This window comes from Bufo bufo, chromosome 5, assembly GCF_905171765.1.
Source record: "Bufo bufo chromosome 5, aBufBuf1.1, whole genome shotgun sequence".
Classification (NCBI taxonomy): Eukaryota; Metazoa; Chordata; class Amphibia; order Anura; family Bufonidae; genus Bufo; species Bufo bufo.
Genome location: NC_053393.1, coordinates 558562725 through 558587277, shown reverse-complemented (window position 1 = coordinate 558587277; position 24553 = coordinate 558562725). Strand labels below are relative to the sequence as shown.

General features: G+C 47.3%; 2 protein-coding genes across 14 annotated transcripts in view; one reads left to right on the top strand and one right to left on the bottom strand.

The window, feature by feature from the left end:
* LOC121000837 (gastrula zinc finger protein XlCGF26.1-like) overlaps positions 1-24553 on the top strand; it is an 800859-nt gene that overhangs the window by 647199 nt on the left and 129107 nt on the right. The window lies entirely within an intron of this gene.
* LOC121000871 (gastrula zinc finger protein XlCGF49.1-like) overlaps positions 10705-24553 on the bottom strand; it is a 91574-nt gene continuing 77725 nt past the window's right edge. Inside the window, exons 2-6 of one of the 6 annotated variants that reach the window (XM_040431616.1) lie at positions 23254-23377; positions 22487-22591; positions 22280-22403; positions 22138-22202; positions 11756-11978 (exon numbers count right to left, since the gene is read on the bottom strand). In XM_040431616.1, the coding sequence (XP_040287550.1) occupies positions 11826-11978; positions 22138-22202; positions 22280-22403; positions 22487-22591; positions 23254-23331 (525 nt within the window). In that variant the 5' untranslated portion in view covers positions 23332-23377 and the 3' untranslated portion in view covers positions 11756-11825. Of the gene's footprint in view, positions 11388-11754; positions 11979-22137; positions 22207-22279; positions 22404-22486; positions 22592-23253; positions 23381-24553 lie in introns of those variants that run through there. The other 5 variants (XM_040431614.1, XM_040431617.1, XM_040431613.1 and 2 more) reach the window with 5 other exon arrangements.

Genomic DNA, 24553 nt, shown 5'->3' with positions numbered 1-24553 from the left:
CCTGTGCTGCTGAGAGAACATGAGCGCACCGACCACAGCGCGCTCATGTTCAGAGATACTAGGCTGTGCAGAAGTGCAGCCCAGTGTCGAAAAAATGGAAATCCCGGTGTAACGGATCTCCTAGCACCCCGATCGGGTACCTCCGTTGATAGTTGCTCCTAGTAATTCCCAAGGACTCCAAGCACTCCACTTGACACCGTAAGCACTGCAGACCCCACGAACTGCCGAAGCTTGGTTGAGGTCTCACAGTCTCCTACCCACCCTGGACCTACGACAAGGCTCCAGTGGGTGAACCTCTCCTAAATCCAGAGAGCAGGAACAGCTCTTACAAGAGCTAGTAGTTATAGCCAGTGGAGTATAGCAAATCTTCAGCGTATAGCAATCCCCCAGTGTCGATCAGTTACCCAAACACCAGCCTCAACATGATGAAGGATAAAACAGGAACTCTTTATTTTAATACACAAGCATTGATTTATACACATTTTCCAACAAGGTTACCACCCACAGGGTTTTGTAAAAACAGCCAATAACCACGTACAATACACTCAGACACTCCCACACAAAATCCTCCCCTCTGCCTGCGATACCATTACCTCACACTGGGTTGATGTAATCATCTCAGGCAGGAGAATACACAATATCCTGTGTCCTGGAGACAACTGAGAAGTAATTAAATTATCTCTCAGGACAAAGGACATCGCCAATACACACAGAGAGACAATGGAACAGACCTCCCTACTCAACGTATACAATATCCCACCCTTATCAATACACATAGACATTTAACATCCCAAAATGGCACGAATTAGACCACGGGTTCAAGTTAGTACAAGTCCTTTGTGAACAAAGGAAGCCTGGCTGATGAGAGGGCCCATAATCCTGGGGCAAGAGGCTGGTAGCCAGGCCCCTCTAAAACCCAGTGGCGAGGTTGGTTTCGCCACACATCTCCCCCTCCCAGGGAAGACTAACCAGATACCTGACCTCACGCCGGTCGGTACCTGAGTTAGTCTGGCAGTCCACCCACAACCCAATACTGGACCTGTTGAATTTTGGGGCCTGGCTCTGTTCTGTATGTCCCCAGCTGTTGAGGGGGCATCGCTACTCCTTGCTTCCTTGTTGTTCTTTAGTTTGGAGCTGTAGGTACTTGGTGGGCAGAGGCCGACTGCGCTCTGCCCAGATGCCAGCTCTTCTGCTGGAGTAGCCTGTGGGAAGTCCGGCTCTGGAGAAGAGGATAGGGGAGGGCAGAGGCCGACTGCACTCTGCCCAGATGCCAGCTCTTCCACTGGGATGGGGTCAGGGAATCCTACCCCCATGACCCTGTTGCGGATCATCTGTGGAGAGGAGGGATCGCTTACCTCCTCCTCCTGGCATTCCTGTGGGGTTGGTGGGGAATCTGTACCGGCCGTCCAACATCCCGGTAGGCCTGGTGCAGAGACCTTGGTCCCATCTGCACCATTGGAGTTAGGGGTGCTGTCCCCCTGTGGTTGGGGAGAGAGACCGGTTGTCTCCTCTCCCTTCAAAAGTACACTGCCACTGGGGAATGGAGCCGATGCTCTCCTCTCCCTGCAAAACATACTGCCGCTGGGGAGCAGGACCAACTGTCCCTACTCCCTGAAACTCCGGCTGCCGTTGGGGATCTGGGCCGACTGCCCAGCATCCCTGTAGGGCCGGTGGAGAGATCTCGGTCCCATCTCCCCCTGCCATATGGGTTTCCCCCCTGGACCAATCTATGAGGTCCTCTACCTCTGTAGCTGGTACTAAAGCAGGGGATACTTCAGTCGGGTCTTCCCAGTACACCTCCACAATATCCTCCCAGCTGAAGGGCTCTGGACCTGGGTCTGACACTCTACTCTCTCGCTGAGCCCTCTTAATGAAGTGGAAGAGATCTCGGTAGTCCTGCTCCAGTTCCCACTCCAGGGTTGCTAGGTGAGCCAGGTCTTTCTCTACCTCGTGGGAGTCATCCCAATCCCGCCTAGCCTCCCTCTCGTAGAAAATGTTCTGAAGTCTGGACTGTGCAGGCCTCCCGAAGTCAGGCTCTGCAAAGGACTCCCATAACAAGCCAGGACCACCAAACTCCTCTCCCTCTGGCTTGTCATGCTCAGCTGTCCAGGGTATATACTGTGCCATATACCACCAGAGCGCCTGGTAGGCCTCCTCCAAACATAGCTCCTGCCATACCCGGTACTCTAGTTCCTTCACCCATTCCTCCCGGGGCTGCTCTCCCAGGAAGGGCATCCGCAGGGCCACTTGCTTCTGCAATTGCTGCTCTCCACTGGGGAGACTTTCACCTTGCTGGTATTGTACATTACCCAGGGCCTGGTACCAGATGTCTTTCCTTAATGCATTCCGGCCATCCAGGTCTTCCTCATCGTATGCCACTGCTGGTTCCATCCTGCTGCTGTAGCCAGGGGCGCGGTTGGTTTCGCCACACCCGGTATCGTATCGATACCGGGACAAAAGTATTGATTGGGTATCGAAATTTCGATACCCGCAACAACCCTAGCCATGTATCTAATCCTATCCCGTGTGATACTGTCTGCTGAACTGTGTATCTAATCCTATCCAGTGTGAAACTGTTTGCTGAGCAGAGTATCTAATCCTAGTGTGTGATAAAATCTGCTGAGTTGTGTATTTATTCCTATCCCGTGTGATACTGTCTGCAGAGCTGTGTATTTATTCCTATCCCGTGTGATACTGTCTGCAGAGCTGTGTATCTAATCCTCTGTTGTGCGATACTGTCTGCTTAGCTGTGTATCTAATCCTATCCTGTGTGATACTGTCTGCTGAGCTGTGTATCTAATCCTATCCTGTGTGATACTCCCTGCTGAGCTGTGCATCTAATCCTATCCCGTGTGATACTCTCTGCTGAGCTGTGTATCTAATCCTATCCTGTGTGATACTGGCTGCTGCTGAGCTGTGTATCTAATCCTATCCTGTGTGATACTCCCTGCTGAGCTGTGCATCTAATCCTATCCCGTGTGATACTCTCTGCTGAGCTGTGTATCTAATCCTATCCTGTGTGATACTGGCTGCTGCTGAGCTGTGTATCTAATCCTATCCTGTGTGATACTGTCTGCTGAGCTTTGTATCTAATCCTATCCTGTGTGATACTGTCTGCTGAGCTTTGTATCTAATCCTATACTGTGTGATACTGTCTGCTGAGCTGTGTATCTAATCCTATCCTGTGTGATACTGTCTGCTGAGCTGTGTATCTAATCCTATCCTGTGTGATACTGTCTGCTGAGCTGTGTATCTAATCCTATCCTGTGTGATACTGTCTGCTGAGCTGTGTATCTAATCCTATCTCTGTGATACTGTCTGCTGAGCTGTGTATCTAATCCTATCCCGTGTGATACTGTCTGCAGAGCTGTGTATCTAATCCTATCCTGTGTGATACTGTCTGCAGAGCTGTTTATCTAATCCTATCCTGTGTGATACTGTCTGCTGAGCTGTGTATCTAATCCTATCCTGTGTGATACTGTCTGCTGAGCTGTGTATCTAATCCTATCCTGCGTGATACTGTCTGCAGAGCTGTGTATCTAATCCTATCCTGTGTGATACTGTCTGCTGAGCGGTGTATCTAATCCTATCCTGTGTGATACTCCCTGCTGAGCTGTGTATCTAATCCTCTGTTCTGTGATACAGGAGGAGCTGATCACATGGTACAGTCCCCCCCCCGTCCCCTCATTGGTATAGTCCTCACCCGCCGGTCCCTTCTTTCACCCTAGTGTTAGGTTTGCCCGTTTCTGGCGGGGGAACATCCTGCCGGATCCGGACTAACGCTCGCACACGTCTGCTTCCGGAAGTCTGGCCCGGCCCCATTCATTATAACGGGGACGGCGGGAGATGCGGCCGCAGCACGGGAAACATGCCGAGAGGCGGCCGGACAGAAACCGCTTGCTCGTCAGTGGAGAAGACACCTTTACATGCAGCGATCTCCTCCACAGTATGGGCAGCAGGGATCGGTAATGTTGCTCTTCGTCTCCATACAGAACCATTTCTTGCTCTTTGTACAGCAGGATCTGCTGCCGCTAAGAAGGATTGCGGCGTCATGAGAAACAATCCGCGCATTGTGCTCCGTTATCCGGTAGTCGAGGGCACATTTACAATGGCCGGTTATTGCTGACGAGTGCTCATTAGCCATAATTTGCCCGAACCAAGGGGCCTAAGGCTGATGTTGTCCATCTGTCGGTCGCCCCATCGCCAATAAAGCCCAAACCAGACAGCACCAGTAACAGGTAAACCAGGAGCCATCAGCACCGAACCAGTAACAGGGGACACGGTGCAGGGAAATCAGAATAATGAGGGGGTGCAGGTCACCGTGGAGCCCCCCACTATTCTCTGTGAAGGAAAAGCTGACCCCAGGGGAACCGCAGCAGTGTAGCATGGTCTATGACCTTAGGAAGGTGAACAAGATGATCTTTGATGTACAGAACCCCCACACCTTACTTCACCAAGTGCCACCAACTTCTTCTTGTTCTCCAGTGGTTGACGTGGCCAGAGGTTTTTTCTTCCTGCCCCTGGAGGAGACCGGTCACTAATTGCTGGAGCAGCCGACCTCAGGGTGCAGCAATGTCACCATTCGCTTTCTCAGAAGAAATGTCCCAGGTTCTGGGGGTGTGAAGACCACATTACCCTACTACACAACTTCTGCAGTATCTCCCCGAGACCCCAGACAGAAGGGATGCTATATGCAGAGTACCAGTACCCACTACAGTATATCACTAAGGGCCGTGTGGGCTCCTGCTGGGAATGGACCCCCAGTGCCTCTAGCTGCTGGTTCTGTACATGTCACGGCTGAGGATGGGGAAAACCCTCAGCCGTGCGGTATCAGGAGATGGAAGGTCGCTACTTGACCAGTACCACAGAATTAGGGAGCAGGTCACCTCCTAGAGCTTCCCTAATCTGACCCTGACTCCTAGCTGCATGAGCCGCCCTTGAAGGTAGGAGGGCTCATGCTCAGGAACCTACTCGGATCCCTACTGACCCTCCATCGATCCCTATACTAGGAGCTGGGTAGACAGCCCGTTCCTCCTGGACACGGAGTAACAGGAGTCTAAAATGGCCAAGCTATAAAGAAAAGGGAACATAAACAGACATATGGCAATGGCAGGTAAGTGAGACTAGTACCACACTTACCTGCCACAGACACACAACCTGGAACCCACGTGCAAGTGCTGCTGTCCACAAACAACACAAAGGACACCGCACACACAGACATCACACGGGAACCCAGGAAACCATATTCTGCAATAAATAAAGACCAAACAAACATCTTCTAAACACCATAGATAAACCTATGACCACAAGGGTGGCCCCCACTGGCTGATGGAATACACAGGAGGCTGCTCCAGCTAACCTTGGCTGAAGTACCCCTCAGACAAGTGATATTCACTGAGGCTTTATAGGCCCAAGTAGCCACACCCACACAGACACACCCAGTGTACACACACACACAGAAGGGATTTAACCCTTCCAACACCAGGCAAGGGAAGACGGACTCTTAAAGGGGAATACACACATAAACAAACACACTTCACCTATTGCCGCGGGCAACGGCATGCGTGGCAATCATGTCCTGGGGATCAGCCATAGGGCTGAGACACTGCCACATGCACACAACACCACACGTTGCCACGGGCAACCAAGTGAAGGAAAGTGTCACAAAACATACCACTGGCCGTGACAGTACAATGCTCTGACCTCACGGGGCCAACGGACAGGACAGACTTTCAGCTCCAGTCTCAGCTTTACCCGACTACAATACATGGACAAGAGGTAATAACCGAGCTCCATGGAAAAACCTCAGACCGTTAGGTTACTACTCCTAACATCCAGACACAATAATTAGGGCTTCTCCTTCACATGTGAGAGATGTAACCGCAGCAGCCACATGTAACTGCAGCAGCCATACAAGGCGACTGACATAGTCCTGGACCAGCCGCTGACAATCCAAATTTCATAAGTAGTCGAGGAAATGAGAACCAAACATATCTCCAGGTGGACACAGTACGAGGTGGCACTGCCAACGCCGTCAGGAAGAACCATCAGACAAGGTATGGGTTAGATGACCAGATAATCAGCATTATTGTATTGAATTGCTGAAAATTGAAAAGCAGGAGCTGGAGAAACTCCATTCTCTAACTTTGAATTTTTGGTAGATGGATTCCGGTACCACCATGAAGGAAGTCCATGGACTGGATAGGCAGTCACTACCCTACCCTCCTGCTTAGCATAGAAAGCATAGCTACAGGCATTCACTGCAACATGTACAATGGCTCAAGTTCCAAAAGGTCTTTGGGGTGGCAGAAGACTATGGTCCTATCTGGAAGAGCAGAGACTTTGTGGAATCAGCAGATAAACCCATTAAAAACGTAGAGTCTCTTGGGGTAGTGATTATCAAGGTACAAACTCCCGAGGCAGGGGGTAATGCCTTTGCTGACGCAGCAGCCACTCTGAAGCCCTAATGGAGGCCTACTGAGGAACCAAGCCCGACTGATATCTCTTTACTGGACAAGGCAGTAGATGTCTGGTTGTGTAGAGTGGAAGCAACAGTTTGGAACATGATGGACAAGGGAGGACATGTGGGGGGAGTAGAAGTGGCAGCAGCACAGTATGGAACCTGACAGACAAGACTGGAGATGCGCAGCTGTGTAGGGGTAGTAGTAGCGGCAGCAGCAGTACAGTATGGAACATCATAGACAAGCATCGTCCTGCTGTGACCGAGATGATGAGTAAGCAGTCCCATCCACAGTCATCCTTTTGGTCATGAGGAAGGATCTGTAATATATTTTGATCCGAAACATGTTGATGAAATTAGCCTGATGTTTGGTTTTTAAGCACGTTTCCTAATAAAATACGCACTGCGAGGTCAAGCTGGACAATCTACTTTTTTCGCTACTTCTCAGCCTTGGTTCCGGTTCTGTGTCCGTGCTCCTCGGCGCTGTATGGCGAGGTGAGCTCCAACTTGGTGTTTTTACGTCATCCTTTTTCTATGCTGTAACATGCGGCTACCTACCAGAGGTGAGGGAGAGCTGTGACCTGTTACTACAGGCCGGACGACTGGTGCTGACAGTGCTGCTGCTACCTCCACTACAGCCACCCACATTCTCACTGGTGACTGACATGGTACGGGTGCTTCCTCTTACATTACCCATCCACTGAACTCTGTCTTTCTTTTTAAGAACGGAGGCACCATTGCACCTGCACTGGTTATTCCAACCACAAGGCCCACAGCTAACTGCCAGACGTTAGAGGAGATCTCCTGCCTGTATAAGTCATTCCTTCCTCATCCATTGGCCAGAGCTCTATTTCGGGACTCTTTCGCATGCCAGAAAACTTTCATGGGCCTAGATAACCCAATTCATATTTAAACTGGGTTGTATTAACCATCTGCCAATGTACGGCCTACCGCCCACCCAAAACCTCAGTCTCAATTACTTTCTGGACCCAGGAGCCGGAAGTGGCCGTACAGCGCTGAGATGCCTATAGGTCCAGTGCTCTCCTAATTCAGCTAACCCTTTCCTCTGGTACCAGCTGAATGAGTAGAAGGACTTAGCTGGTGGATTGGGGACTGCAAGTCCTGCCGCTGAGTCATCTTTCCCATCTGCTGCTTGGGGCCCACAGGACTGCCCAAACCAGGCACACACTGCTTCTGAGCACCAGGAGTTGCATAAGGTACATTTTCCTGAAAAAGGTGAGAGTTGAAGGGGCAGTGGACTATTTTTGATGAGCACGGATCTTTATCTCAAGTGCAGAAGCCAGAGCCACCCTTTGCCTTCTTTGAAACGATCCACAGTTTAACAAGTCCGGACACAATTTTTGTTTCTTTCTTCTCTTCATACTGAGCAGAAGAATGTCTGCACCTTTTTACAGCTGACTGATTGCAAGAACCGAAGACTAAGTTTGGTGTTCTGTCAAAAAGCCGTCTACTCTGCTTGGTTTAATACTGTTAATCATGCTGACAGAGCCTCATTAACAATAAAACTCAGTGGCGTACTAAGGGGGAGGGGTGCCGACTCTCTGGGGGTGCCAGAAGCAATACAGACAGAAGCGCTCATTGCTGGAGCACAGGGAGCTGGGTCCTGTCACTCACCGTTCAGCTCCCCGCGCTTCTCCCCTCCTTCAGGCCGGCAGCGAACAGAATGGTGAAGCAGGAAGACTTCTCCCTGCTCCACCATTCAGCCTGCAGACACAGATTGCACTGCCGGCCTGTGTGGGTGGGGCCTGCAGCCCGGAAATCTGCATAATCTCCACCCACACTGTGCTGCAGAGCAATCTGTTCCTAAAGGGAAGAGAGGTATGTGAGCTTCAGGAACGGGACAAGGTGAGTAGTTACTGTGATTTATTTTTTTTAATACAGAGGGGGCAGAGAGGGCATTACTACTATGGAGGGGGCAAAGAGGGCTTTATTGCTATCGAGGGGGCAGAGAGGGCATTACTACTATGGAGGGGGCACAGAGGGCATTACTACTATGGAGGGGGGCACAGAAGACTATTACTATGGAGGGGGGCAGAGGTCTTTATTATGATGGAGAGGGCACAGAGGATTTTATTACTATAGAGGGGGCACAGAGGGCATTACTAATGTGAAATGGGGTACAGAGTCTGGGATTAAGGTTATAATTATTCCCCAAATGTTATTTGACCATTACCTGCAAATGAGTCCAAAGGATCTGGGAATGTTCACAACTTCATAACCCAGGTAGTAAACCCAAGACTGAAGTACACTGCTCAAAAAAATAAAGGGAACACAAAAATAACACATCCTAGATCTGAATTAATTAAATATTTTTCTGAAATACTTTGTTCTTTACATAGTTGAATGTGCTGACAACAAAATCACACAAAAAAAAAAAGGAAATCTAATTTTTTAACCCATGGAGGTCTGGATTTGGAGTCACACTCAAAATTAAAGTGGAAACACACTACAGGCTGATCCAACTTTGATGTAATTTCCTTAAAACAAGTCAAAATGAGGCTCAGTAGTGTGTGTGGCCTCCAGGTGACTGTATGACCTCCCTACAACGCCTGTGCATGCTCCTGATGAGGTGGCGGATGGTCTCCTGAGGGATCTCCTCCCAGACCTGGACTAAAGCATCTGCCAACTCCTGGACAGTCTGTGGTGCAACGTGACGTTGGTGGATAGAGCGAGACATGATGTCCCAGATGTGCTCAATTGGTTTCAGGTCTGGGGAACGGGCGGGCCAGTCCATAGCATCAATGCCTTTGTCTTGCAGGAACTGCTGACACATTCCAGCCACATGAGGTCTAGCATTGTCTTGCATTAGGAGGAACCCAGGGCCAACCGCACCAGCATATGGTCTCACAAGGGGTCTGAGGATCTCATCTCGGTATCTAATGGCAGTCAGGCTACCTCTGACGAGCACATGGAGGGCTGTGCGGCCCTCCAAAGAAATGCTACCCCACACCATTACTGACCCAATGCCAAACCGGTCATGCTGGAGGATGTTGCAGGCAGCAGAACGTTCTCCACAGCGTCTCCAGACTCTGTCACATGCTCAGTGTGAACCTGCTTTCATCTATGAAGAGCACAGGGCACCAATGGTGAATTTGCCAATCTTGGTGTTCTCTGGCAAATGCCAAACGTCCTGCACGGTGTTGGGCTGTAAGCACAACCCCCACCTGTGGACGTCGGGCCCTCATATCACCCTCATGGAGTCTGTTTCTGACCGTTTGAGCAGACACATGCACATTTGTGGCCTGCTGGAGGTCATTTTGCAGGGCTCTGGCAGTGCTCCTCCTGTTCCTCTATGCACAAAGGTGGAGGTAGCGGTCCTGCTGCTGGGTTGTTGCCCTCTTACGGCCTCCTCCACGTCTCCTGATGTACTGGCCTGTTTCCTGGTAGCACCTCCATGCTCTGGACACTACGCTGACAGACACAGCAAACCTTCTTGCCACAGCTCGCATTGATGTGCCATCCTGGATAAGCTGCACTACCTGAGCCACTTGTGTGGATTGTAGACTCTGTCTCATGCTACCACTAGAGTGAAAGCACCGCCAGCATTCAAAAGTGACCAAAACATCAGCCAGGAAGCATAGGAACTGAGAAGTGGTCTGTGGTTACCACCTGCAGAACCACTCCTTTATTGGGGGTATCTTGCTAATTGCCTATAATTTCCACCTGTTGTCTATTCCATTTGCACAACAGCATGTGAAATTGATTGTCACTCAGTGTTGCTTCCTAAGTGGACAGTTTGATTTCACAGAAGTGTGATTGACTTGGAGTTACATTGTGTTGTTTAAGTGTTCCCTTTATTTTTTTGAGCAGTGTAGTTAAAAGGGTTTTCTGACATTTTTTAACTGATGACCTATCCTCTGCAATATTTCCAATATATTCCAATATGTCCATTATATAATTCATGGACGATCATGGTTACTGGTTTCCCTTACGTCATGGCAAATAGTCACATGACACAAGGGGATCCAGTCTCTACCGCGGCTAGTGTCGGCTGTGGCAATGTCAAACCAGATGAGCCCAGCCGAGCATTGCAGGCTTGGAAGAGAAGGAGCGGAGAGCCAGCGCCAGGAAGCAGGTAAGTAATCTTCCCTTTACAGATCCAGTAAAGTTGGGGAGTTTGCCAAAGCCCCTCATTCTTGCAAAACCCCTTTAAGATCTACAATTATAACAGCTGTAACTACACTTCTGAATATACTGATATTTTCTTTTAATTCCTGCTTCAATATATATGCAATATTTTTATAACAAAGAAGAGTCTTCTCGTTATAAATGCTAGCAAGAAAAATATGGAAATTCATGGCATATTTTACAGGAAGGATTCAGAATTGGTTGTTCCCGGTGTGAATTCTCTGATGTTGAACAAGAGATGATTTCTGAGTAAATCATTTGCCACATTCTGAACATGAATACGGCTTGTCTCCTGTGTGACTTATTTGATGTAGAAGAAGAATTGACTTTCTAGTAAAGCATTTAGCACATTGTGAACACGAAAACGGCTTTTCTCCTGTGTGAATTTTCTGATGGCTCTTAAGAGATGCTTTCTCAATAAAAGATTTCCTACATTCTGAACATGAATACGGCTTGTCCCCTGTGTGAATTCTCTGGTGGTTCTGAAGATGTATTTTTCTAGTAAAAGATTTGCCACATTCTGAACATGAAAACGGCTTCTCTCCTGTGTGAATTCTCTGATGGTTTTTAAGATGTGTTTTTCTAGTAAAACATTTTCCACATTCTGAACATGAAAACGGCTTCTCTCCTGTGTGAATTCTCTGATGTTTTTCAAGATGTGTTTTTCTAGTAAAACATTTTCCACATTCTGAGCACAAAAACGGCTTCTCTCCTGTGTGAATTTTCTGATGGCTCTTAAGAGATGATTTTTCAGTAAAAGATTTCCTACATTCTGAACATGAATACATCTTGTCCCCTGTGTGAAGTTTCTGGTGGCTGTGAAGACGTGATTTCTGAGTAAAAGATTTTCCACATTCTGAACATGAATACGGCTTCTCTCCTGTGTGACTTCTTTGATGTAGAAGAAGAACTGACTTTTTAGTAAAGGATTTCGAACATTCTGAACACGAAAACAGCTTCTCTCCTGTGTGAATTCCTGTATGATGGCTGTCAAGACTTGATTTATCAGTAAAAGATTTCCTACATTCTGAACATGAAAACGGCTTCTCTCCTGTGTGAGTACTCTGATGGTCTTGAAGCTGTGCTTTTCTAGTAAAACATTTTCCACATTCCGAACATAAAAACTGCTTTTTCTGAGCTGTTTGAAACTCGCAGAAGATGTTCTGGAACCCATTCTGAGTAAGAGTATGTGATGAATTAGAAGATTGGACTTGTTTTAAAGGATGAGATGATAGATTTTTGCTGTGAAGGTCTGAGGGTACATCTGGGATAATGGCACGCTCTTCATATGTATCTGATATGACACATGGATCATCTGCATTACAATATGTAGATATGAGATGTTTCTCCAAGCTCCCAGTACAGTCATCTACCAAGAACAAAACATTTTTTAAATTATTGAAGGCATAACTGACGAGAGGCTAGAGGGGGCTGTCTAATTGTCATGTGACCCCACACCTAAAAACATAATGGCCCTAAGTAAAGTCCTGATCAAAAGTTTAAGACCACTTGAAAAATGGCAAAAAAAATCATATTTTACATTGTTGGATCTTAACAAGGTTCCAAGTAGAGCTTCAACATGCAACAAGAAGAAATGAGAGTGAGACAAAACATTTTTTGAGCATTCAATTAATTGAAAATAACGATTAAACTGAAACAGGCTGTTTTTCAGCTGATCCAAATTTTAGGACCACATGCCTTTAAAAGGTCAAATCTGTTCAAAGATGTGGATTCATTGTCATTTTCTGTCAGGTAGTCACACGTTGTGATGGCAAAGGCAAAAAAACTCTCCCTTTTTGAACGTGGTCGGGTTGTTGAACTGCATAAGCAGGGTCTCTCACAGTGCGCCATCGCTGCTGAGGTGGGACGCAGTAAGACAGTCATTTGGAATTTCTTAAATGATCCTGAGGGTTATGGAACAAAAAAGTCAAGTGGAAGACCCCAAAAAAATTCATTAGCACTGAGCCGGAGGATCCAATTGGCTGTCCGTCAAGACACTGGACGATCCTCGACCAAAATTATGGCCCTTACTGGTGCTGACTGCCACCCCATAACAATCAGACGGCATCTAAGACTGAAGGGCTTCAAAAAACCTCTTCAAAGACCTCGTCTCCTTGAACGCCACATAACTGCTCGTTTGGACTTTGCAAGAGAGCACCAAACATGGGACATTCAAAAGGTGGAAAAAAGTTTTAGTCTCTGATGAGAAAAAATTTAACCTTAATGATCCTGATGGTTTCCAACGTTACTGGCATGACAAGCAGATCCCACCTGAGATGTTTTCTACGCGCCACAGTGGAGGAGGCGCCATAATGGTCTGGGGTGCTTTTTCCTTCAGTGGAACAATGGAGCTTCAGGAAGTGCAGGGGCATCAAACGGCCGCTGGCTATGTCCAGATGTTGCAGAGAGCATTCCTCATGACTGAGGGCCCTCATCTGTGTCGTAACGACTGGGTTTTTCAACAGGACAACGCTACAGTACACAATGCCCGCTGGACAAGGGACTTCTTCCAGGAGAAGAACATCACTCTTTTGGCCCATCCTGCATGTTCCCCTGATCTAAATCCAATTGAGAACCTTTGGGAATGGATGGCAAGGAAAGTTTACAAAAATGGACAACAGTTCCAGACAGTAGATGGCCTTCGTGCAGCCGTCTTCACCACTTGGAGAAATGTTCCCACTCACCTCATGGAAACGCTTGCATCAAGCATGCCGAAACAATAACGGCGGAGCTACTCATTACTGAGTTCATGTTTGGAAGTTGGATTTCTGCTTTGGGGGGGGGGGGGGGGTTTAGTTTTTTTTTGGAGGTGTGGTCCTAAACTTTTGATCAGCTGAAAAACAGCCTGTTTCAGTTTATTCGTTGTTTTCATTAAATTGAATGCTCAAAAAATGTTTTGTTTCACTCCCATTTCTTCTTGTTGAAGCTCTACTTGGAACCTTGTTAAGTCATGCCATGCTAAATATGTTTTTTTTTGCCATTTTTCAAGTGGTCTTAAACTTTTGATCAGGACTGTACATAGAAGGGTGAGACAAGAAGAACAGAGCTGTTACAACAGGCAAGAGTCAGGCAATCATATGCACAGGTTTCTCACATCCTAGAGATCAATCATCTAACACAGGGAGGCTCAATCTGCGGCCCTCCAGCTGTTGCAAAGCTACAACCCACAGCATGCCCTAATAGCTGTAGGCTGTTCAGGCATGCTGGGAGTTGTAGTTTTGCAATAGTTAAAGGACCGCAAGTTGGGCATCTGTGATCTAACAGAATAGTGAGAAAAGATTCTTTGCCCGGCGTCAGAAGGAGGAGGAGACACTGCTCCAGTCCATGAACAGAATACAACAATTGATGGCAATGTTACAGCAGAAGGTATGAGAAGGGGCAAAGTCCATAACCAATACTGATGCTGTGATGTGGGACCAGTTTGTGTTACATCTCAGAAATCAACCATGGCAAAGGAATCGGTGTGAGAAACTCATAATTACATTGCCTTAAGAGAGGACACAGGTTCATCAAGTTTAATCTATTTTGATCAACTCAAGCGAGAACCTGAACAGACTATACACCAGTTGTTGAAGGCAGAAATAACCTTAGGAAAAAAGAAGCAAGCCAACTGAAAAATTAAATAACTGACTCTAGCATTATAACAATAAGTCATTGTATGCAACAGGGGTGTCAGGAGGGCCAGGAAACCTACCCCCTATTAGAGGTATGGCAGCCCAATAATCACAATTTTTCAGATGAAACCAGAAGGAACCCGGGGCCTGTATGGACGACACATGTGTTGACACCTTGCACCTTCATAATTTGGACACCAGAATCCAGTGCAGTCCAAAGTGTGACATGAGGCCTGTGAAATGCTGCACAGAGGGACACCAGGACACATCCAGGAGATTCATGGAAGAGACCTGTCCCCCTGATACTACTGAGCAAGTCCTGGAGAGTCACAGCGCAGACCTGAGGGAGTCGCTACCACCTTAGTGTAATGGGCTAGGATCAGCAGGAACACTCCTATGGTTTCATCTTCTCCTGTCTACTAGTATGTTTGGGGCAGTTGCTATGTATTATACAGTAGCTGATCTCTTGCTCAGCCGACCTCTCTTCTGTAGCTCACCTTGTTTGGAGAGGAGCTCCTGACTGGTTAGCCTCGCTGTAAATATTCCTAGTTTCTGCAGGGGGCTGCTGGTTATAGTGTAAGCTCTGTGCTTTTCATTTCAGAAATCATTTTATTTTCTAGTATCTCTCCTAGTTTTCTTCATTGGTGTAGTTTTGTTCTTATAGTTGGCCTAGTCTTTACCTCTGATTCTTGTAGTCTGTGTATGTGGTTGGGGGGAGGGGATGTTCCATGTTTCAGTCTGTCCTGCCTTGATTCTAGTTCAGCTCTGCTCAGTTTAGGTTGGGTCTTAATGTCCTCCTGTTATCTGTTTGAGGGTCAGTTTTAGGGTCCATTCACACGTCCGTGGTGCATATTTTTGTCTGCAGCTGCAGACAAGAATAGGACATGTTCTATTTTTTTCGGGAGCTGCGGACCGTAAGTTCGGGGCCGCGCTCCGGAAATGCGGATGCGTTGGGCACATAGTGTGCCCTCGGCATCCATTCCGTCCACACAAAGAATGAATGGGTCTGCACCCATTCCGCAGAATTGTGGAACGGGTGCAGACAAGTTTATATGGACGTGTGAATGGACCCTTAGAGATTAGGATTTTTCATAGGAATGTCTCAAGGGACAGTGATGTCTGGTATTAGGGTCAGCATGTAAGGACAGATCTAGGGAAAGTTTCAGGGAAAGATCCAGTCAGTGCCACTTATTGTCTGTTTAATCATCCGTTCACCATATAACCCCCATCATCCGTCTGTTCCATTGTCTGATTACCATCCCCATCCTGGTCCAGTCATCTACTGATAGGTTCCTATCTACTGGCTTTCTTCTTACCCGCTAGTGCTGTGATATGTGCTTTGTATTACACAGTTTGGTCCTACTGTAAGTCCTGGGGGTATCAGAGTCCTGTAGGACACTGTTCGGACCTGGGGAAGGCGACTGCTATAGGGGAAGTCCAATTCAGGGTCATTATGGTTAGAAATTCATCTCTGCTTCATTTAGTGGTCACTACTCACCTGGGCTCTTATCTGTAGGGATCTCCTCCTTGTATTTATCATCGCCCCTCACATCTGTCTCTGTAGGAATCTCCTCCTTGTATTCCTCATCGCCCCTCACATCTGTCTCTGTAGGAATCTCCTTCTTGTATTCCTCATCGCCCCTCACATCTGTCTCTGTAGGGATCTCCTTCTTGTATTCCTCATCGCCCCTCACATCTGTCTCTGTAGGAATCTCCTCCTTGTATTCCTCATTGCCCCTCACATCTGTCTCTGTAGGAATCTCCTCCTTGTATTCCTCATCGCCCCTCACATCTGTCTCTGTAGCATTAATATTGTTCAGATCTTCATCCTGATTCAAAATGTGTGAAACAAATATTGTGAATTACAGGACAGTTGGACAAGTTGAGTGTAATGTTTTAGATGCCTACAAAAGATCATTAAAAGAGTTATCCAACTTTAAACTTGTGTAATAGACCCCTTCAGAGAGGCGGACCCCCGGTGGAGTTCATACTTACTTGGTCCCTGCCTCTGTGTTCTGGCTTCATTGCTCCACTGTCTATACTCTGCAGGTGCTGTGTCTGTGGAAATCAACACACTGTTGACAGGGGGGGGAGGGGCGGTGGGTGGAGATAGTTGGGGGGTTGGGAGCAACTGCTGCAGCCAAGGACTGGCAGCAGCGGTGACCTGTGACCAATGTGGCACATGACTGAGTGACGTACTGCATGGGTGGCAGGTGCTCCCCAGCCCCGTCAACTGGATGTTGATTCTCAGAGACCCGGGAACTTCAGAGGTGCCCATGTATCGATGGAGCTGGAAACCACCAGCAGGGATCAGGTAAGTATGAATCCAGCCACTCTGAAGGGGTCTGTTAAATAATTGAGCTGGATAAACTCTTTTGCAGGGACAGGACCACAGAGAGGTTACAAGGCTCCTCTCACCATCTCCCTCCATTGTTTTCTGAAATACTACACCAGGATGGCCGCAACTAAATATGTATTTACTCATTACCAATGACACCACATGGAGCGACACCATATAAGCATGTGGTTGGGGGAGAAGAGAGTCTGGGTCAAATCTCTCAAGGGTTAACTCCTGATTGTATTAGATGTCCAGTCTGTAATAACGCTTGCCCGAGGCGATGCTCTGCAGATCTGATCAGTAGATGCCTCTGCTCTTTCTGCCCATGGAACGAAAAAGGCCCTGGTGTGATTGGCTTTAATTCCATCTGGAGCAGGAACTCTTTGCGAACCTCGCCAAGGTGGTCTCTGAGACCTTCTTCTCCTTGTTCCTTCCTGAGAACTGTATGAACAGATTTGGATCTTATCTCCAGGATCTCAAGGGCATCAAAATATTTCCTATTGATCTTTTGACATCTAAGATGTGGAATCACCGTTGTGAGGGGATGCATTGAAAAGATGGAAAAAACATGTCTTGGTTAAGGTGAAAAGCTGAGGCAATTTCAGGGAGAAAGGCCGGATACACTTTTATGATCTTATTGAAATCTTTGAGGTAAGACTCACCGATGCAAAGGGACTGTAATTTCCCGACCCTACGGGCCAAGGTAATGGCATCTGGGAAAACAGTTTTAAGGGACAAGAATCTCAAACTCAACTCTTCAAGAGTATCGCAGAGACCCCTGAAGTTAGGTCCCAAAGAGGAATGAACTGTTTTAGGGCCGGTCTGATCCAGGATGTAGCCTTAATGAACATTTTGATCCATCTATAGTCTGCAAGGGGAAGGTCCAGAAAACAGCCCAGGGCTGAGATCTGTACCTTTAGGCTCCTGGGTCTAATGCCATTATCATATCCTGTCACACTTCGGTGTGTGTGGGAAAGGGGGGGGGGGGGAGACACCACACCGAGCATAGGAGGGACAGGGGTGAGGGAATAAAGCCTGGAAACTAGGGAAAGAGCAGGACACCTCAGAGAGCAACCCTAATCAAAGTCCTGACTATCCGACAGGCTGTTCACCCGCCGGAACAGCCTGCCGCTAATGTGAAAGTAGCCTGAAAAGGGACCGAACATTCAGATTCGTACCAGGAGCAAAATCTCTTTCAAACTTCCCTGTAAACTGGTGAGGAAACTTCCTTGGGAATCTGCTGTAAGGTAGATATTACTCTGACAGTCCCTGAATTTTCAAGATTTCCCTCTAAGGATTCAAGCTTTCAGGATTTCTGCATCTGGATCTTCCGATACAGAAGAGGGCCCTGGAGAAGAACAATATTTTATCTTAGATAAAGAGGTTCTGGGTCTTCCAGAAATAAATACTTCAGGATCAGGAACCAGCTGTGCTTTGGACAGAATTAAGTAATTTGAATAACACTGGTTGCTTTTAACCATATATTCTTCAGGACGGCCGGGATAAAAGGAAAAGGAGGAAATGAGCATGCTAGGCCCATATTCTATTCCTGAGCACCTCACCCCTTTTTGCTGGTATCCATAGGGACTTACATTCCAAAGAATCCTTCATTACAGGTTTTCTGGGAAAGTCCACGAAAGTAAAGCCCATCTTCTCACTCTGGATAAAAGGATTTTTCGCAAAGAAGCCAACCACGGTCCAGATGTTAATGGTAAGAAAAGATCTTTATTGCAGGTTTACTTTATTGCGTAAAGATCCTTTCTTACCATTAACATTTGGACTGTGGTTGGCTCCTTTGCACCGTGGGAAAAAAATCTTTTACTCTTTGAAAACTCGCAACTTCTTGGGGACTCCAGGTATCTCTCTCTGATAAGAAGATTTCCCTCCGTGGCTGCAGGTCCACCACCAACTGGGATTCGAGTATACATCTTGATGAGCTTCTACTAGAGTTGTGCCTACAGGTAGCACAACCACTAAAAGGTGATCCTTGTACTGGAACCATTTCTCTACGGTATTACCCTATGGTGCTGGATAAACAGCACAAATAAAAGCCTGAGGATTTGCTCTCACTCTGGGAAGAAGAATTGTTTGGTTGAGGCAGTAAGAATCAATTTCTGGAGAGAACAGATGTGAAACTGGCTCCAAAGAACTGTGGAGATGCAGAAGGTCATTAACCCCAAGATGTTCATAGCTTCCTATAATAAGCAGTGGCTCTTTCTCCAGAAGACTGAAATTTTCCCCTGTATCATCTCATGTTTGAGAATTGGCAGAAATGAGTGTTTGTCAAGAAAAATCTTTCTGGCGTCTGGAGAGAAATCTGATTTCTTGATGTTCACGATCCAACAATTCTCCAAAAATCCACAATTTATAGGCACTTTGGAGAATTGGAGTGGATTCTGCCATCAAGAGAAAATTGTCCAAACTATGGAACTGATGATGAGATCTCTTTCTCTGAGGAAGGCCAGGATCTCTACTACCAGGTTTTTGAAAAGTCAATGGGCAGAGGGTGCCCACAGAGAGGGCTCCGAGTGCCGCCCCTGGAACCAGCACCATAGGTTCGCCACCACTGATCTAGGCTGTTCTGACCTTTAGGAAATGTTGGGCGCAGTGGTAATGTTAGTGCAGGTAGTGTTACCAAGCTCCGGACAGCCCAGACAGACTACCAGAAGAGAGGATTGTGTGATCCACCGACAAGAATGAGCAGCTCCCATAGTTTTGTTGTCCACCACCTAGACACAGGTGGCTAATTACACCCTGTCTCTGCCCAGACCTTTTCCAGACATTCAGCAGAAGGAAATCTGACATCGCCCATTATGTGTCCTGTCATTGACAGTCAGCTACCGTAATCTTCGTTTGCCGGGATGTCCTAATTGGGAAACCTGGACTACTACAGACTGGAACTGTATGGTCCTTCGTGACAATTCTAGGCCCCCTTTGGGTTCCAGTATGAAGGTCTCCTGGTGAGCGCTTCAATCCTTTGCTATGCAGCGACATACTGCCCTAACTGCTGGTGTGATGATGGTGGGAGCCATCGCATACAACAGTCAGTGACCCCTAGTAGTGGTCCGAGGGGCGCTAACAGCTCAGCGATATGTGCAGGACATCCTGTCGCCACATGTATTCTTCTCAGCACTTTTCAGCTGGATATGCTCGCCTGCGCACAGCGAGGCTTCCCCAGGAAGGTCTCCTCCTGTTTTATTACCTATAAATTTATGGGAACAGCTGAAATGCGAGCTTCAGCAACCTATGAGTGTGCAGGATCTACAGGAGCATCTGTAACATCTGCGGGCAAATGTACCATAGGATACCGAACATCTACAGGTGAAACTCAAAAAATTTGAATATCGTGCAAAGTTAATTTATTTCAGTAATGTAACAAGGTGAAACTAATATAGACTCATTACAGGCAAAGCGAGATATTTCAAGCCTTTGTTATAATTTGGATGATTATGGCTTGCAGCTTTATGGAACCCCAAAGTCACAATCTCAGGTCCCCTTTGCTCAGGGGGTATGGATTAATTAGCTGACTAGAGGGTGAGACTTTGAGCCGAGAATATTCAACCTTTTCACAATATTCAAATTTTGCATTACCGAAATAAATGAACTTTTGCACGATATTCAACTTTTTCGAGTTTCACATGTATGTCTCCTTGCCCAACCGTATCTCATCCATATTGGATCCGGGCTAGAGGCCGTATCTCATCTTGGATCCGGGCTAGAGGCCGTATCTCATCTTGGATCCGGGCTAGAGGCCGTATCTCATCTTGGATCCGGGCTAGAGGCCGTATCTCATCTTGGATCCGGGCTAGAGGCCGTATCTCATCTTGGATCCGGGCTAGAGGCCGTATCTCATCTTGTGTCCGGGCTAGAGGCCGTATCTCATCTTGGATCCGGGCAAGAGGCAGCCCAACAGGGTCTTAAAACCTCCTTGGAATTGGACAATTTTCACCAATAAATGTCTCCATTTCTGTAATATTGGGATCCCTTACATTTATCATCATTACAGTCACACTGGGAAAGTTTCATCCCAACATCTCCTTCTTGGTGCAGGATTTTTGGTCAATGAGTGTATATACAGATGGGCTCTTACCACTCATGTTCTCATAAAGCTCCTCCCCTTTTCCTCCAGGAGAGTCTCTTGGACGGATGCGAGTCCTGAACCTGGGGACTCAAGCCTTTTAGATGCTCCACACTGCCTGCCAGGACCTTCTGATGACAAAGCCAGAGCTCAAATAGGGAAGCAACATCCCCGACATCAAACCTGATGGGAAGGGTTCCTTCAGCAGGACCTGACCATCTCATACAGTCGATTTGAGAAGGTCTAGAAAGGGTCTGGGATGGACTAGGGGACCCCTACCATGGAAGGTACTTGCCAATCTAGACATGGGCTGGAAGGAGAGGAAACCCCCATACAACCCTAACAAAGATCCTACAATTTGATAGAACAGGAAAATTCCACTCAGGAATCCTCTCTGCACCTGTCCTCTGTAGAGACAGGAAGAGCACTGGAGGCTGGAGCGGCCTATTGACTTCTCTGTGTTCTAGTCCCTACAGAAGACCAGAAGGACGACCTACATATGGTGCTGTCATGGAGAACGTCCTGGAAACAGTTATCTGGAGTAGTGCATACAACACTTGAAGTACAGAAATGCAGAAAACGCTGCTCTCCAGTATAATATTCATCCTTTTTGGCTTCTTTACTCGCTCCTCTGCAGCTCTGGTCTCTTCATTCTCTGTGGGTGGGCAGCAGCTCATCCCATGTGACCATCAAGCACCTGCATCTCCCAGGAGTGCGCTGCAGCCAGCTCTTCCTAAGCCCCTCTCCCCTCCCCCCGTGTAGAGATACAGCTATATACCTCCATGAATATACAAGTAGGGATGAATGAAAGGAGTCTGCACTGCTTCTCCACGAGATGACTGCACCGGCACTGACAGGAGGAGGGAGCAGGGAAGATACTGAGCATGTGTCCATCCCTGAATGCAGGAGAAGGTGGACCGGAAACCTAGTCACAGAAGAAACAGCAGGGGGCGCTACCAGAAGGAAAATGTACTGTACATAAAAATACTACCAATATTATTACTGCATGTACATAGTAATAAAACCTCATCAGAAATGCCCCATTCACTGCACTGTGATACTTGTTATGTAATAACCCCTTTAATTATCATGACAACCACAAATGACCCGACAACAGTCGTCGTCTGAGCCTAATGGCTGCAGGTCTCCCAGAGGCTGGACCTGGATATTAGATGGCGGCTCACAGCCAATAACCTTGTACACATGCATCCTCAGCACGGCCGGACATGCTGCAGGTGGTTTCCGTGGAGGAGATCGGCTTCTACCAGACGCGTCCGGACTCGTTCCTTTAGGGGACATAAACCTATTGGTTCCTTTTTCCCACCAGTGGTCTCCATAGCCAGAGACTTGTAGAAAGAAGCAGAGAACATGGAGCGTCTGTGGTCGGCTGTAATCCCGCCATCTCCAGCTCATTACACCAGTATAAACCAGTATAAACCTATAAAACTACTGGATAAAACAAGGCGTCCTCCAACAGAGGAGGAGACATCTCCATTACCTGACCGTCCTGTGGAAGGAGAGGACGCGGACATCTCTCTGGTGTTGTCCTCTGACTGGATCTCTCTGCAGGAGACAGAGACTGGACTCAGACTTTACAGACAGAGAATTCCAGGACATTTGTATTTAGTCCTGTCCGTTACCTGGAGATGTGAGGTGCTGGTCCTCCTCCATCTTGACCTCCTTGTACAGACCCTTGTGTCCTTCTAAATACTCCCACTCCTCCATGGAGAAATAGACAGCGACATCCTGACACCTTATAGGAACCTGACAACACAATGACACCGTCATCACCCAGACCCCTCCAGTGCTGTGACTGTATAATGTCCCCACATTCCCGGCGGTGTCACCTCTCCAGTCAGCAGCTCCATCATCTTGTGGACGACTTCTAGGATCTTCTCATTGTTCTTCTTATGTATCAGATTACTAGACGTCTTCTTCACCGTGGAGTAATCCTGTTCATGGAAGACATAATAATAAATGTCACCATGTACATTCCAGAGTCCATCACTTCTACAGCCATGGCCACCTGTAATTACCATAGATAATGGTGTAATGTGACATCATCAGAACCTCTCTCCTCTCCAGTCACATCACCTGTAATTACCATAGATAATGGTATAATGTGACATCATCAGAACCTCTCCAGTCACATCCCCTGTAATTACCATAGATAATGGTGTAATGTGACATCATAAGAACCTCTCACCTCTCCAGTCACATCCCCTGTAATTACCATAGATAATGGTGTAATGTGACATCATCAGAACCTCTCACCTCTCCAGTCACATCCCCTGTAATTACCATAGATAATGATGTAATGTGACATCATCAGAACCTCTCACCTCTCCGGTCACATCACCTGTAATTACCATAGATAATGATGTAATGTGACATCATCAGAACCTCTCACCTCTCCAGTCACATCCCCTGTAATTACCATAGATAATGGTGTAATGTGACATCATCAGAACCTCTCACCTCTCCAGTCACATCCCCTGTAATTACCATAGATAATGATGTAATGTGACATCATCAGAACCTCTCACCTCTCCAGTCACATCACCTGTAATTACCATAGATAATGGTGTAATGTGACATCATCAGAACCTCTCACCTCTCCAGTAAGCAGGAAGAGTATCTCTAGGGTAAGATCTAATATCCTCTCCGCCATATTGTCCCCGTCTCCATCCATTATCTGGTACTGATGATGTCATCGGACAATCCTATATCACAGGAACCTGAATGGAAGAAGAGGAGTCAATGTAGAATCCGCATGAAATCCCATAGAAATGCTTATAATGACCGGAGATGATGAGGGACATTTGGGAGAAATCAGAGGAGATGAGGTCTTCTCTCTATTGTCTGGACTGAGGACTGGAAGATCTCGTCAGAACAGTTCCTCCATGTATGAGGTGACAGCAGTGTAAAGCAAGGTGCACCCTGACACTGGCCGCAGTGGTGATACCAGTAATGTAAACCATCATGGCCCCAGTGGTCATGTGACACTTATACTGGTATCACTGCTGGGATACATCCTAATAACATGGACGTCTATGGGAGATGACGACCACTGCTGGAGACACTGGTGGACGCCTCCCAGGTCCCTCTCCGGCAGAGACTTCAGTGTCCCCGACGTCAGGAGAGCAGCGCATGCGCAGGATGTCAGTGCGGCCTGTGACTGCCCCAATACACTGCACTACTGAAGCGTCAACTGCCACAATACACTGCACTACTGAAGCATCAACTGCCACAATACACTGCACTACTGAAGCATCAACTGCAACAATACACTGCACTACTGAAGCATCAACTGCAACAATACACTGCACTACTGAAGCATCAACTGCCACAATACACTGCACTACTGAAGCGTCAACTGCCACAATACACTGCACTACTGAAGCGTCAACTGCCACAATACACTGCACTACTGAAGCGTCAACTGCCACAATACACTGCACTACTGAAGCGTCAACTGCCACAATACACTGCACTACTGAAGCGTCAACTGCCACAATACACTGCACTACTGAAGCGTCAACTGCCACAATACACTGCACTACTGAAGCATCGACTGCCACAATACACTGCACTACTGAAGCATCGACTGCCACAATACACTGCACTACTGAAGCGTCAACTGCCACAATACACTGCACTACTGAAGCATCAACTGCCACAATACACTGCACTACTGAAGCATCAACTGCCACAATACACTGCACTACTGAAGCATCAACTGCAACAATACACTGCACTACTGAAGCATCAACTGCCACAATACACTGCACTACTGAAGCGTCAACTGCCACAATACACTGCACTACTGAAGCATCAACTGCCACAATACACTGCACTACTGAAGCGTCAACTGCCACAATACACTGCACTACTGAAGCATCGACTGCCACAAT